This window comes from Rhinopithecus roxellana, chromosome 9 (assembly GCF_007565055.1).
Source record: "Rhinopithecus roxellana isolate Shanxi Qingling chromosome 9, ASM756505v1, whole genome shotgun sequence".
In the NCBI taxonomy this organism is placed as follows: Eukaryota; Metazoa; Chordata; class Mammalia; order Primates; family Cercopithecidae; genus Rhinopithecus; species Rhinopithecus roxellana.
In genome coordinates, this window is record NC_044557.1 from 73,772,544 (window position 1) to 73,789,031 (window position 16,488).

Genomic DNA, 16,488 nt, shown 5'->3' on the forward strand with positions numbered 1-16,488 from the left:
ACCCCATCCTCCACCACTCCTCCCTCCTCCCTCTGTACTACAGCATTCCAAATGACTTACAGTTTCCTGAAGGATCCATGCTTGACCATCCTTAGGTTTTTGAACTCATAATCTCCTCTGCTTAGAATGTTCTCCTGCTCCCTTCCCTAAGCCCCTGGATACCAGGATATTTCCTACTTTGAGACTGATGGGAACCTAAGCTAAAGAGCCTTCTCTATATTCTTTCTTTCCTAGGCCAGTGTAGGGGCACTTCTTAATGCTCTCTAAAACTCTGTGCAAACTTCTACCATTGGACTTATCACATGGCATCACAACTGCATACTTATTTGTCCTTCCTGCTAGCCTAGGGCATCCTTGAGGGCAGGAACAGCCTGTTCTTTCTACCCTCCTACTTTTGATACATGGTAAGTGTTCCCTAAAGGACTGCTAAGTAAATAAACCAGGTGTGAGTCATTGGCACTGCCACTTAGTAGGAACTTAGGCAAGTGAGCCACTTAACATGGGGATCAAAACACACACACACACACACACACACCTTTCCTACCTTCCTCACAGAATTGATGTGAAAATCAAACCAAAGAATGCATGTGAGTACATTCCACAAGCTATTAAGGGTGACTCAACTGTAGAGTATTATTAGAGAATAAACTTTTTCAAACTTCACCGTTAATCCTGTTAGAGAGATTTGACACCCACTAGTGTAAGGAAGCATCTTGAGAATGTTGAAATTACTTAAACAGGATAAAAATTCTATGTCAGGAATATTACTTGATGGCAAAAAAAAAAAAAAGAGAGAGAGAGAGAGAAAACAAGATAGCTTTCATATAGTAGTACTGCTTTCTGACAATCCTTTCTTTGCAATTTTAATGACAACTGTATCCAACTGACATCTTAATGAGAAATGTGTGTAAATGTGAATGCAAGTGTGCGTGTGGGTATACTTGGCTTCGAAACCATGATTACTTATTTACAATCAAATATAATTTCAACTGGCTGTCAACCTTGCAAACCATACATAAATAAAACGTAACCTAGTTCTAAAGTTAAAGTTCTTTCCTTTTGAAATCATCCAAATGAATGCCGCTCTTCTCTTCGTGAGGACACTTTATATGGAACAGATGGGCTGATGGCTTTGTGACAAAACCAACTTCAGCAGCCCATGGTAGAAAGAACTTCATGAGTAGCTGAAAGGAACATGTAGCCTGGTGTGCATTTTCTTTTCCATGCTTCAGTTCTAATTCTGGCATCAACCAGACTATTTCTTAATCTGATTATGAGAAATATGGACCATTAGCTATTACACATTAGCGGGAATGTAAAGAGTTGTCCTATATTTTGATCTGGGGAATTTTATTACGAGTTAACTGCCACTGAGGACCTTCTGTGACCCTAACACTGTTTCAGGTGCTTTCTGAATATTGATCAGGAAATAAATTATCAGACAGTTTGTAAGAGCTAACTTTTTAAAAAGAAGCAACATGCTTAAAAATATCAGTTCTCTTCATTTAGTAGTTCAAATGCTAACATATATAGGTGCAAACTCATTATAGGCTTTGATAGGAAACATTTGCAAAGGAGACACTGAGATTCCATGTTTGTCATGGCCATGAACTGGCAAACCCAATGCTGTCCTCTTCAGCCCATCCCAGATCCTTTGGTCTGGTGGACAAGAAAAACGCAGTCCACAAAAAGGAGAAAAAATTCTGCTGACCTTGAACCCTTCTACAAACCTGAATACATAACTAGAAGGTCAGAGACAGAGGAGTGTAGAAAAAACCTCATGAGTGACTCAGGTGAATTTCGATTCCCTGACTATGGCTCTGGACTTCAGGTAATATCATTGTTATCACCATCATCATCATCACCATCTTCACCATGATCTAGGGTTGAACTGTGTCACCTCCTGCAAATTGATATGTTGAAGCCCTAACTCCCAGTACTACAGAATAATGGGGCTTTTAAAAAGTGATTAAGTTAAAATGAGGCAGTTAGAGTGGACCCTAATCCAGTTTAACTGATGTCCTTATACAAAGAAGGAATTTGAACAGACATAAACAGAAGGAAGATGATGACACAGGGAGAAGATGGCCACTACAAGCCAAGGAGAGGAGCCTCAGAAGAAGCCAACCCTGCAGACATCTTGGTGTCAGACTTCCCATTTCCAGAACTGTGAGTAAATACATTTCTGTTGTTTAGGCCATCCAGTCTATGGTGCTGGGTTATGCAGCCCTAGCAGACTAATATAATCACTACCACCATGATTACCACCATAACCACCACCACCAGTAGCAGCAGCAACAGCAGTAAGTACCATGTCTCTTAGTATTACTTTCACCCCTACTGACAAAAACCACCTTTTACCAACGCTTTCACTGAGTTCTGGGCATCATGTCAAGCACTCACATATATCATCTCATTTAACTCAGTGAGGTAAGATGCTATTATTATCCCATATCCCAAAACAGGAAACTGAGGCTTGGGGTCATACACCTGATAAATAATGGAGGCTAACCTCAATCCCAGGTCTGTCTGACTCCAAATCCCAAGGGTTTTCTTTTTGTCTCATTTTTATCTTCCAAACAGATTTGTGTTTTAGTTAAGAAAGACAATTCCTTAGAAATATTAGCAGAGTTGCCCTTCTATGAGACAAGATAATCTGTAAGCTTTTAAAATTTTGTTTTAAAAATAACGTCAAAAATATTCTCAACAACTCCACCTGTTCCTGTCATTTCCCACCGACTGACCAATCTTCCTGTTAGCCTTCCTTCAGGGAGCTAATTCTCCACAGAGAAAATTCATTCTCTACATGGGGAAGCAGGCAATTGAAAGGATCACAAACTACTAGAGTTTGGCAGAGATAGCCGGCTACTCTTGAGGAGCTGCCCCCCACATGCATGGCCCTCCAGAACACAAAATTCATGTGAAATGCCTGAGATACTCCATGACCAAAATCTACTGATGGTACTCTGTGCCTTGGTGAGATTCTTTTATTTATTTACTTTATTTATTTATTTATTTGAAACAGAGGCTTGTTCTATTGCCCAGGACCAGAGTGCAGTAGTGCTATCTTGGCTCACTAAACTTCCGCCTCTCAGGTTCAAGCAATTCTCCTGCCTCAACCTTACGAGTAGCTGGGATAACAGGCACCAACCTACACGCCCGACTAATTTTTTTTTTTTTTTTTTTGTATTTTCAGTAGAGACAGGGTTTCACCATATTGACCAGGCTGGTCTTGAACTCCTGAACTCAATTGATCCACCTGCCTTGGCCTCCTAAAAGTACTGGGATTATAGGTGCGAGCCACTGCACCCGGCCGAGATTTTTAAAAACTGAGGATAATAGATAGAACACTGCCATTTTTCAATTTTCCATCTATTAATTTCTGTTAAACCTTTGAAGTCTATTATTGCTTGGCTATAACAGATAATAATATAAGCATTCATCTGATTTGCATATAATTACATTTGGCTATTTTATGTTCAATATATCAAATTTTGATCACTTAAAGAAAGCATGAATTCTAGACTAGAATATTTTCTCTTAGTCACTCTGTATTATTGATACAACCTTGGAATTTAACCATAAACACAAATTCCTTTGAAACATTTAAATTGGCTTCATCTACAGGACTTCCTTTTTTCTTTTAGCCTTTCTATATTGTTTGATACTTTGTTCCATGTGTATGTCATAATTTCTTGAATGGGTTATATAAATGGCTTGTTCTCAGAGCAAGCCACATCTGATGTACACAGAATGTTTACATTCATGTCCTATAATCCCAGAGGCACTTTATTGCCAAAATGGGGGTGGTGGGTGGGGCTGGGGATAGAGCAATTGTGCTTTTTTACTGTGGACTTCACTCTTTCATTACAGGTTTGTCTGGCTTCAGCTGTATTTTTAATGATAAAACTGTGCCCTGGGGGGTCTCAGGTCACTTTATAAACATCAGCTAAATCTTCGGCTCACCCAAGAGAAACAGAAAATATTTGCTTGCTGAGTCCTGGAAAGGCAGGCTTTTGGAAACTAAATAGATTTTCTCCAGGAAGAGACCTTAAAAAGTCACACAGTCCAACTGTCTTTTGAACACCGTGGCCCAGGAGAATCAAGTGACGTGACAAAGTCAGAAGCCAGGTCCCCTCATGTTCCGTGGCTCCCTCCATAGCTTCCTTTAAGTCTCTGCTCAGAGCTCAGTTCATCACTGAGGTATCCTAGGACCTGCCAAGCTAAAATATATCACAAACCACATTACTCTCTATCTCCTTCCCCTGACTGTTTTTAAAATAATTATATTATTTTTCAATTTATTGTCCTTCTTGTCCTACTACAATGAATATAATTTTGTGGAGTTTTGTTTCCTCCTAGTAGATGCTCAATAAATACTTATTAAACAAATAAACAAAGCCACTGGTGGCAAGCACAGAATCCTGGGGCTTGCAATCCCTCCCACTGAATGTGAATAGTGGTTCCCGTGTTCTCATAGTCCTCTCTACCAATTCAAATAACATCAATGGAGAGCATCGGTTGATGTTTGCTATGCTCCATGCTCTGACTCAGCATTTTACTTTTATTAACTTGTTTAATCCTAACAATAAACGCTTTGAGGTGGGTAGGGCTATTTCACAGATGAGGCAAACGAGGCATGGAACGGTTAAACAACTTGCTCAGAGCCACACAGCCTGGAGTTGGTGCTGGCATTTGAGCCAAGGCAGCCTGGCTTCAGAGCCCACACACCCAGCTAGTGTGCTCTATGGGGTGGCCACCATGCCTATGAATTTTACTACACTTTCTTCACTCCTTCCCCAGGTAAATGTTGGGAGTGGTCAGGGAGTGGCTGCTTCCTTCACAGAGGTTAAAAATGGAAGCCCATTTAGGGGAAAAAAAGGGTGAAGTCAGAGCCTTCACAGCTCAGAGACTCATAGATTCACAGAGAGGGGGTTGGGAGGGAAGTGGGAGACCACTAGCTTCCTATGCAGATGAGTACACAGGTGAGTGAGGGAAAGAGAGAAGGGACAGAAGGAGGAGTGAGCATAGAGTCGAGGGTTGGATGGGAGACAGCCATGGATGGCTAAACACAGGTGAGCCATGTGACCACAGTAGGCAAGGTAGGAAAAACTACCAATTTAAAAATCACTGCAAAAAAAAAAAACAAAACAAAAAGCCTAACTGAATAATAAAATACGAACGAACAGTAATCCGGGTAGTTCTATGGACGCATAGGTGCAGGTGAGTCACCTGTGTAAAGCATATTAATTACAGAGCAGGAGACGGTGCCTACTTGCGTGAAGAAGAAGACCGCTTGCTTCCCGCAGTCGACATATGGACCTCAGGAGCAGAAATGCTGCCTGTGCTGCTCGAGGAGCTAAAATCAGCTTCACTACCTGAAAAACAACAGGGGAGAGAGAAGCAGTGAGGGAAAGGAAACCGGAGAACATGCTGGCCAGTTCCCTGCCTTCCAGGTCCTGCTCCTTGCATTTGCACACTATTGGCAAGTGCCAAGATTCCAGAGTTTCCAGGTTCACAGAGTTTTCCTCAAAGCAGTCAAGAGAAGGCCCAGCACAAGGACATCATTTCATAAATACAGCTAAGATGCACAGTAAGGCTAGTTTCCTATAGAGGCCGGTCTTCCTGCAGACACTGTCAACAGTGACCCAAGAGAGTCAAGAAATGCACTGTTCTCCCGTGTGTGAGGCTCTCACTCCACAACAACGGGCTCGCCCTACTTCAAGCAAAAGAAAAAGAAAACACTGATCAGTCCAAGAGCAATTTTTCCAAGAGAGTTTATCTTTGGGCTTCTGTAGTCAGCTAGTCATACTTCAATTTGGCATGTTAGGTTTGGAGACAGTTAACCAGTGAGAGGCAGTCAGGAAAGAGCAAAGCCTGGGCTCCCAGACTGCCTGCACTGGCACTGAGGACTGACTCTCTCTGACTGCAGTTTTGGTTTTTCTTTAAGGAATAGATCCTTAAGCAGAAATTTAACAGTGATAGAATCTGTAAATTCCACTGAAACTTGGAATTTTAGCTTCAGGGTGTGATCACAGGTAGGGATGTTCATTAGTTTGCAAAGATCACATGATACTTTGAGTACAGACTACAGTTGGGTGTGTAATTATAATAGAAACATGCTGTGCAGTAAAATAATTTATATAAATTAATCCTAACAAAAATAGGTAGTTCTGAAAGAGTAATAATGGAAACATTCTCATACACTGCCTGGGGAAGTGAAGGGATGTAGAAGAGGCAAGCTAGAACAATGAGAAGAAGAAAAAGAATTTTTTTTTTTTTTTTTTTGAGACGGAGTTTTGCTCTGTCGCCCAGGCTGGAGTGCAGTGGCCGGATCTCAGCTCACTGCAAGCTCCGCCTCCCAGGTTTGCGCCATTCTCCTGCCTCAGCCTCCCAAGTAGCTGGGACTACAGGCGCCCGCCACCTCGCCCGGCTAGTTTTTTGTATTTTTCAGTAGAGACGGGGTTTCACCATGTTAGCCAGGATGGTCTCGATCTCCTGACCTCGTGATCCGCCCGTCTCGGCCTCCCAAAATGCTGGGATTACAGGCTTGAGCCACCGCGCCCGGCCAGAAAAAGAACTTTTTAAAAACGTGAAGTATCATGTGCTTTTGAAAAATAAGTCTAGGTATACAGTTTAATCTGACCTTGTTGCTCAACCCCTACAACACAATTTGTGCCTCTTCTGGTCTAGAACCCAGAGCCAGCTCACATTTCTGGGCTGAAGAAAATATGAATAGCCTAAATCCTTGATTTTCTAACAAGCAGTGAACAATAATTATCATAATAATGACTATTTATTGAATGTTTACTAGGTCTCAGGCCCTATTCACCATGCTTTCTATGCTATATATTATTTATTCTTGACATCTTTGTAAAATAGACATTAATCTCACTGTTTTGCTATTGAGAAAACTGAAGCTGATTTGCCTGAAGCTTGTAGGTGATAAATCCTGTCCAGGACCAAATCTTCATACTACTTCTCCCATACTATGCTTTATCCTCAGAAAGGCAGTAGGAAGAAGCAGCGGAACAGAGAAGTTCTTAAAGAAACTATACATTACCATCTCCCTAACAGGCCAACATGAACCATAGGTACAAGATGTGGCCAGACTTTGGCCTACTGGGGAACAGATTTCGCTCTCTGATGGGCTTTATTAGTTTTGCTAGAGAGGAAGGTAGGTAATCACAAGGCAGAGAGAAAAAAAAAAAAAAACCTTTCCCTGGTTTCCAGGAGCTCTCAGGAACCCCAGCCTCCAGGAAGTCCAGGTCTCTAGGAAAGAGACCAAGAATGACCCATTAGCCAGATGACAGCAGTGACTCCTGGCTCCCAGCAGAATTTTGGGAAGATTAGCATGGCAGTTTATCAGAACTGAGACCAGCTATTCCTTCTGGATTGCACAGACTTTGTCTAATGATGTAATGAGCTCCTAGAAGCTTCCCAAACTTCATCAGTTGACTCTAAGGAATGCACTGGTTAAACTGCAGTAGTTCACAATCTCAAGGATTCATGATTGGTAATGCAGTCCAGCAACATGAGATTCCTGACAGCCTAACTCAACCAGCTTTGTTTGCTAGTAAATTATCACGTTTGTTATCCAATGATAAAGGTAGGCAATTTTCAAAAATAGATCCTGTGGTTATAGCCATCAGGTTTAAGATATTATTTCCTAATGTGCAATTATTCCTCTGAAACACTCAGCTTTCATTCCTTTCACAAAAGTCCATCGATTATAATTGAACTGCTTGCCTAAAAGCAGAAATTCTAGAACAGGAACAGATAATTGTGGAAAATCCATTGTTACCCCATGGTGCTTCTGATCTGTGGTAATTACGTTCTGTGAACTAAAAGGACAACTTTGTTCTACATTTTATTGCTACTGGAACTCAATATAATGACTTTTATGTATTTGCAGGGCCTAAGGTCACTTTGTTTCAGCACTTTCCTCTCTTACTTTCTGTACATCTGAAAGAGAGTAGAAGGCACAATCGGGTCCCTGCAGCTGTATTCAGGACTATTTGAATAGTACGATAGTGAAAAATGAATATACTACTTCACAACTATTTCAGTTTATGAATTTAAAAAACATAAACTGTTTAATGCAGTGTAAAAATCAGTGAACGCTTTGTAAGGGATACACAGGAACGCTAAATGTAATTCATCATCTGATATACTTCCTTCAATACTAAGCAAAATAACTAAGAGAAAAGCTGGAGACCTAATCACCACACCCCCATTTATCTATTAGCTGGCAACAAAGATACAAGGAAGGAGAGGCATTCTTTATTCATTTCTTTTAAACAGTGTATGCAACTAATGTATTGTTTTCAGTGCTCTTTTGGGTTATTAAAATCATGCACAGAGTACCTAACCTAAAAACATAGAACCTCGACTGGGCATGGTGGCTCATGCTTGCAATCCCAGCATTTTGGGAGGCCAAGGTGGGCGGATCACCTGAGGTCAGGAGATCGAAACCAGCCTGGCCAACATGGCGAAACCTCGTTTCTACTAAAAATACAAAAATTAGCTGGGCGTGGTGGTGAGCGCCTGTAATCCTAGCTACTTGGGAAGCTGAGGCAGGAGAATCACTTGAACCAGGGAGTCCAAGGTTACAGTGAGCCAAGATCATGCCACTGCACTCCAGCCTGGGTGACAGAGCAAGACTCCATCTCAAAAAACAAAACAAAACAAAAACAAACAAACAAAAAAACAGAGAAAACATGGGACCTCAGCTAGATGGCTTGGATTCAAAGCCTGACCCTAACCCATATTAGGTGGAAAGTTTTAGCCAAGTTACTTCACTTCTCTGTGTCCCAGTTTCCTAATTGGTTAAACAAAGATGATACTCATAGCGCCTGCTTCATGGGTTTCTTGGAAACAATGAATGTCATCCTCATTAACAGTCTTTGTTCCTCATCAATATTGTTTTCGATCAGCTGCCAGGTTAGTGGAGTGTTATTCCAGGACTGAACAGACAGGATGAATTTGATGACCTTTAAGATAATGCTCTGATGCCAAATACTTAGTGACTAAGCATCCTGCTGCAGAAAGCATTTTTCCAACTCTAAAGAAGCTATGCCCAGTGACCTCCAGAAGTTCTGGCAGTTTTTTGTTTCATAGCACTGCTGAACGAGATATTCCTTTTATTTATCACGTTAGGATAATAAGCGTTCTGTGCATGTATGCTAACGCCAGGGAATTAGAAAAGGAAGAAAAAATGAAAACAAAAAGAATACGTGCCCAAACCGATAGCTAACTGACTTATTTTTAAAGCACTGCCTGTAATCTGGTCTCTTAGGACATTATTAATTTTTCCTGTTTTCAAGATATGGAGCAGTCCTCATACATCAGAACACCACAGTATAGAGCAATCCTGAGATCTACTAAGCGGTATTAAGCCATTCTAAAACACTGATTTAAGTAACCCCAAACCCTCTCTTATCCTTTATCACTGCAAAGCTATCAAATTAATTCAGGTTGGACCACCTCAAATAGAAGCAGTAAAAATAAAAAATAAAAAATAAAAAAAACCCCACCTAGTTCCCACCCCTTCTCTCCCATCCTCCTTCTCCACCCATCTCCCCCAAATACACAGATTTTTAAATTTACAGGTCTCCAGGGAGGAGAGAGGAACCATTTTCACTGAAGCTAAGCACAGCTATTAAGGAGCAGCAGGAGCAGTGGACACATGCAATTATAAAAGATACTATTAAAAGAAGCTGCTCTAAAGTACATTCAGTAGAACTGACTCTTAGCTGCTAAGGCTTGGGGGGCCCAGCCAAGGAATCCAAGAAATGCTTCACAGCCTAAACAGGGTTTTTGTTTTAGTTTTTGCAAAATTACTTTCCTAAACCCCGTATAGGTATTTATCTCAGAAAGGGAATATATGATCAATACATTGATAAGATACATATACAGGTTTTTTTGAATTTGAGAATAAAAATATTTTTGAAAAATTGTAAATGTAATTTCCAATTATATCGTAGTTTCAGAAAATAGTTTTCTTCATTCTGATTGATGCTCAGTTGATGGAACTGCCATATACTTAAAATCATACACACACACACACACACACACACACACACACACACACAGCTAAACACAAAAGAAGAGAAGTTCAAACTTTTAAAACTGCTTATGGGAAAATAGCAAGGTCAAAGCCAAATAGATACACTGAAAAAATATTTACAACACATGATAAAAAGTCAATCTCCTTAATTTACCCAAAGCGCATAAAATTAGAAAAAAAAAAAACCTAACAAAAAAATGGGCCAAGGACATAATAGGTAGAAGAAAGAAAAAGAAAAAGAAATGACTGATACACATGAAAAGCCATATAATCTATCAATGTCACTAAAAATATAAATGAAAGTAGGGAGACTTTTTCCATCTATGTGATAGGCAAAAGAGTCTGATAATACCAGCCGTGTTAAGGGTTTGTAAAAACAGAGTAAGAGTGTGAACTATGCTACATGCATAAAAAGGAAAACGGTACTGCTAGGAATTTATTCTGCACATAAGGACCCAAAAAGGCAACCTAGTTGCCCATCAATAGTGACTGGTTAAATCAGGTGGCATAGCAACAGCTTAAGAGAATACTCCGCCATTGTGAAAAGGAGTGACATGATCCTGGGTGTGTCGAAGTGAAAAGATATCAAACACCTGTTATTAGATGAGAAAAACAAGATGCAGAAAAGTGGGTATTGCAAATCTGCTTTTTTTTGTAAATAAATCTTTAGATAATATGTAACCTGCTATAGGCACAGAACATTTTTCTTGAGGTATAAAATGATCTCTTAATAACGGTGTCTCTTGGGAACAGGAAAGTGTGGATATAAAGAGACTCTTATTTTCATTTTATTATCTTTCTGAGCCATTTGGCTTCTCTAACCATGTGCACATTATTCATATTACAAAATATATATAGGAGTTCACTGACATATGAACAATCCATTTTTTCCCTTTAAAAATGTAAATTTTTTAAGGAAAATCTTTTTATAATAAGAGTAGTCACACCATATTATGGAGTATTAAGAGAGTTCTGGAGTTGAGACACCTGGGTTTGAATCTTGGCTCCTCTACTTGCTCTCTGTGGTGCCTTGAGGAATGAATTTACCCTCTCTCTGCCTTAGTATCCTCATCTATAAAATAGGGATGAAGTTATTAATATTAAGTATTGCTAAAAGATTGTGGAAATTCAGGTGACACATGCAAAGAAATGAGAACAATGCCTGGCATATAGCAAGCCCTCAATAGTACCATTTTAGCTGAAACTACTGGTACAGTGGCCCAAAGGCCAGAATAAGGCTTCTCAAGAAAGGTCTTGATTATATCTATCTCTTAAAAAGAACTATAATAGGAAATGCTTTTTTCTACTCATACATTTTTAAATTACTTTTTATAAAAGGTGGTTTTCCTTTTGCCATTGTTCAGCAAGGAGCATGTTTCTGTTTTTTAATTCTCTTTCTGTGTGTGTACAATAGGGTGTGTGTGTGTGTGTGTGTGTGTGTGTATGATAGGGTGTCTCCAAAGATCCTGATTCTAAAAGAGACTCCCCATGGATGCCTCCAAAAAGTTCTATAGTCTCTTGTGGTTTAGTACTCTGCCTTCAGAAAGTGCCAGGGAAATATGAGTAGATTTACTCTAATTCTCATCTTTGCAGGGCCCAGTCTCCTGAATTAGGTAGCTTGGAAGGTCTGAGAAAGGGAGGAGGCCTTAAGGAGGCCAAGAAGGTCAGAGGTGACGCCACCCAGTTCACTCCTGTACCTTGGGCTGGCTCAACTACCTGTCTAAGCAGAAATACAGGCAACCCATCTGCTGAACAAGAAGAGTGAATGAGAGAAATGATAAGCAAAGAGGGTGTAAAGAAACCAATAAACAAGGGGAAGTGAAAGTTTCTGACCAGAAGTAGCTATAAAGCCCAGCTCCACCTGTCACTAGTTGTGTATCTTGACCAATTTTTTTTAACTTATCTAAGCCTTACTTATATATGTATACACATACATTTTAAAAGGTTAATTTATTATTTATTTAGCAAAAAGTTATTGAGCACCTGCCATGTGTCAGGTCCTATTTTAAGTGCAAAGATAATGATCCCCATCCCATTGGGTTGCTGTGAAAATGAATTGAGTTAATGCATAGAAAGTGCTTGACACACTCATAAATACAAATTTTAAAATTATTATTAATAATGCAGTGGTCCCTAAACCTAACTGTGCATGAAGCTTATCTGTGAAGTTTAATAATAGCGCAGATTTCTGGGAAACTCTCACAAAAATTCCAGTTCAGAAGATCTAGGAGGAGGGTGAGCCAGGCATCTGCATTTTTGATAATTACTATAGCTGATTGCGCAGCAGGTGGTCCATGAACCATATTGTGAGGAAGAGAGCTCCAAAGGTAAAAAAGTGCCTGGACTTTCTCTCCAAGTCCTGTCAAATTGCAAGAGCTTTCTTCAGTGCGATGTGAACAATGAGTGAGCAGAAACGAAGACAGACAGGCCAGCGAAAGGAAGAGGAAGAAATTCACGGACAAACTGCACAGGAGAGAAGAATTTAATTTACAGAATGATCTGTACCCTCACGGCTCTCCAGGAACACTTTCCTGGAGTGAATACATTATCAGAGGACTGGAGGGAAAGATGGAATGTACATAACGCACAGGTTGTTTGAAACTGGGCCAGTTCCAGCCAAACTCATGTACACAAATGTTGGTTTGCAAAGCTAGTAGGATACTTAACAGTTGGTTCATGGTTCAAAGTCCTCATAATCCTGTTGTAAAAGAGGAGGGGCCAACCAGTGTGCAGTTGAACATGTCAAACGCCATTCAGCAGAGAAAAACATTTCACAATCCAGTGTATGCTGCATTGGGGTTATTCCATCAGTGCCAACCTGGATTTTCCATGGCAGACATGCTTCACAGCATCAAAGGAACCACACACAGGCATTTATCATCTCCCACACTGACTCAGCTCAGGAACCACTCCAGTAGCAGGCACGTCCAACGGGCAGCCCTCCCCCCATTGCCTTTCACCCAATGGGGCTGTGAAAGGTTACATCCACTGTGGTCATAAACTTCATCCTAGCTCATTATCTTGGAGACCCAGTAAAAACAGAGCAAATCCTCCCTGAAGTATTTTCCGGACTTGAACATGTTACTTATCTTTGATCTCTTGTCAAATTTACTGAAGTGAATTGAATTTCTGCCCCTTTAAAAGAACTAGCTGGAAAGCCTGCTGCTTCTATTTAAGGAGAAGCATTTATCCAGTGTTTACCAAAATGAGATGCCTGCCCTCCTGTCTGGCAGGAAAACCTAAATCAGGAAGAGCAGTCCTAATGGTGGTGCTGGGTGCGGAGCAGGGGTGTCACTGCAGGAGGCGTTCATAGGGGAGGAAGGAGGTGATGAGGGGCTGGGAGAGAAAAATGGGGAGTGAGACACCAGGAAAGACAGAAGGTCAGGACGGGGATAGGATTTAAGTCTATGACTCAGTCCAGAATATAAGGGAGAAGGAAAAGATGAGAAGGTTGTGGAGTCACCTCATCCTCCACTCTTCTTCATCTCAGTGAGGTGGTGTTGTCTGCTTGCAATTCTAGACCACAAATGGAATAAAACACCCACTTACTGGGAAACAGATGACATAATTCACAACTCATTGCCAAGACATCCAATGGGGCCCTAAAATAATGTTTTTTTTTTTTTCAAACCTCATTTCTGTACTTAAACATGGCTTTTCTTAATTGACTCTAAGACCTAACAGCCTTGACCATTCAATGCCCATCTTCATCCCCACTGTGTGACAACCTCCAGGGCACATCATCTTCTCGACCCACAGGTTCCTTCCTTCCCTTGGCAGTGGCACTCAGGAAGGTTGCATCTGTCTCACATGTGGCTCACTCCCTGGATTTTCTCAGTAGCACTGACCTCCACCTCCACTGCATTTAAACAGAGCAGAGTTCCAACACCAGACTTGGCCATGCTCCCCTTCCAATATCTTGATGTGCTTTCACCCTCCTCTCTCTTTCTCATTTGCATTTTTAGTCTCTATGAAGTTATTTCTCTTTGCCTTTTCAAAAGTAATACGGTTTAGTAGTTTCAGTTACTAGCTGTGTGACCTTGGGAAATACAAGCTCTCTGAGCTTCACTTTTTTTTATGAAAGGAGAATAATAATAGTATCTATTTCATAGAGTTGTGTGAGAATAATGTAAGATAATATATGTAAAACATGAAAAATAGTGCTGGCACTCAGTAAGCACTTTAACATTTCACTATTATTTTTTATTTTTCTTCTTATGATTACCTTCTTTGAACCATATCTAGGTCCCAACACATGTGAGGCCAAGGAATGAGGCGGGGCTGTTGTGTGGTGTGAGTGGCAAGAAAGGATTCAAAACAAGCATGAAAATAAAAATAAAAAAAAAAATAGAAGATGGTCCTGGCAGAGAATGGTAAAAATTCTTCTTTTAGATTATAAATCAATGAGTAAGTCTTCCTTAGCTGTATTGACTGAATATCCCAATTTCATAGGAAGGCCTGCAGCACACTAAGCAACAGGGAGCTAATGATCCAGACCTTCTTATAGGGTCTGTGGCTCACAAATAACACATGGTGAGAGCGGTCATCTCCACATTAGTTCATATTTGTGTGTTCCCTAGCTCTTTGCTAGTACACGTGGGCTGAGACCATAGTCCTGCCTTCAGAGAGAGGCAAATGTCTTAGGAGGGACACAAGTTAGGTGCTAAGAGAGGTCAACAATGGGAAAGACTGTTTCCTGCTGGAAGCATGAAGACTTCATGGAGGAGGCACACTGAACTAGCCAGGTTTTGAAGCCATTTACAACAATTCAGGACTGTAGAATGCGGAGCTGTAGAGACAGCACGGGGTGAAGGGAACAGCATACAGAGATGGTAATGCTGAAAGAATTAGAAGCAACAGCAGGGAATGAGGCAATAAAGGCAACTGGGAGGCAGGCGAATTTAAAACCTTCCTTAGACACAGGTCCCAGTGGTTGCCACTGGTCAAGTTAAGAGTTGCTCATATTTGACACATAGGTCTTTTTTATTTTCTAAAATTCTCACTTTCACTTCTCTAAGAAAATATGCAAACATATTACCTTACTCAGAGAGGTGAAAATGAAAGAAAAGGAAGCATATATTTTTCCTATTCCAGGGATCCTACAGCCACAATTCTGTCTGAAGTGATTCCCCTGACAACCCTTAATGGTCTACTGATCCCTGCCCTTCATGATCTCCATTTAGAGGTTGAAGCTGCTGACATGTGTGAGGTGAGGAAGTGGCGGGTCAGAGAATGCTCTATGAAACTAAGCATGGAACTGTTTTTCTATAGGTGAGTGACATTTCATTATTTTTTCTGTGACCTAGAAAGCTGTTCTCTCAATGTATTTTTTAAAAGAGTCTCAGATGCAAAGAACTGGATTGATCATAATTCTTGGTTTTTGACATTCTCTCATCATTGGCCCATGCAAGGCTATCGTTAGTTTATTTATTTACTGACTGCTCTGTTTATGTATTTGTTTTGTTTATGTTTAATATAATAAATGAAGAAACCACCAACCCATCACAAAAACTAGAACAGTGACACTAACTTGCATCCACCTATGTGGTCTTCTTTCATCTTATCCCCAGTTCACCATTTCCTTGCGTTCACTTTTACAAAGAATGATCACATCTATATATTTTTAAAAGGTAGAATTTGAGGATTTTGGTTTTATTTGTTTTTAACTTTTTAAAACAAATAGGTTATCATGATGTATATAAAATCTTTTGGGACAATTTTCATTCAATATTATATTGCTAAAATTCTCCATATAGTTGTAGTGCCTTCATTTGACTGCTATATAATATTAGAGTGTGTGATTTTTATCCATAATTTATACTTCATTCTCCTGATAATGAGAAAATGAATTGACTTTATTCTGGTTACTCGTTTAGCTAGATTTTCCATTCCAATAAACATGTATTTGCATTTCCAGAGTCTAAGAAAAAAAAACTCAAGAGGAAATCTACTCTTAGTAATATATTCCATAGGCAAGAAGAAATGCTCTGTGGACCACCTGTCCTTACAGATTGGTACTTATACCCTTCTTCCTGTCGTTATGAATAATTAAAAGTAGTTATGAAGGAGAAAAGTAAAACTAAAATCTCTGTTTTACCTTATTCCAATTTTAGGGTCCAACATGCCTAGGGTGACCCCTTGTCTCATGGTAGCTCTGACCCTGAATAGCCCTCAAAGATCAGGAATTACCTAATGCCCTGTTGAGTCTGGCTTAGGTGACTTCACAACCCCGTACTTAGCCTTGGCAAGGAGACGAAGCCCATGAACGTGAGAAGCTGACCCAGAGTTGCTGGATTACGCATACAGCCTCATGGAGGAAGAAACCTCTTGTCCCAAAATGAGGAGGAAGAGTGATGGGGGAAAGCTTCCCTGACGGTATGTGCTGGTGTTTAATACAGCCCAGAACTTATTCCTAATTC

General features: G+C 40.3%; 1 protein-coding gene across 3 annotated transcripts in view; it reads right to left on the reverse strand.

Moving 5' to 3' along the window:
- The window catches only part of SYBU (syntabulin), a 69,993-nt gene that overhangs the window by 6,589 nt on the left and 46,916 nt on the right, over positions 1-16,488 (reverse strand). For all 3 annotated transcript variants that reach the window (XM_010363103.2, XM_010363104.2, XM_010363102.2), the window contains one exon: positions 5,276-5,378. In XM_010363103.2, coding sequence (XP_010361405.1) covers positions 5,276-5,378 — 103 coding nt within the window. The remainder of the gene's footprint in view (positions 1-5,275; positions 5,379-16,488) is intronic.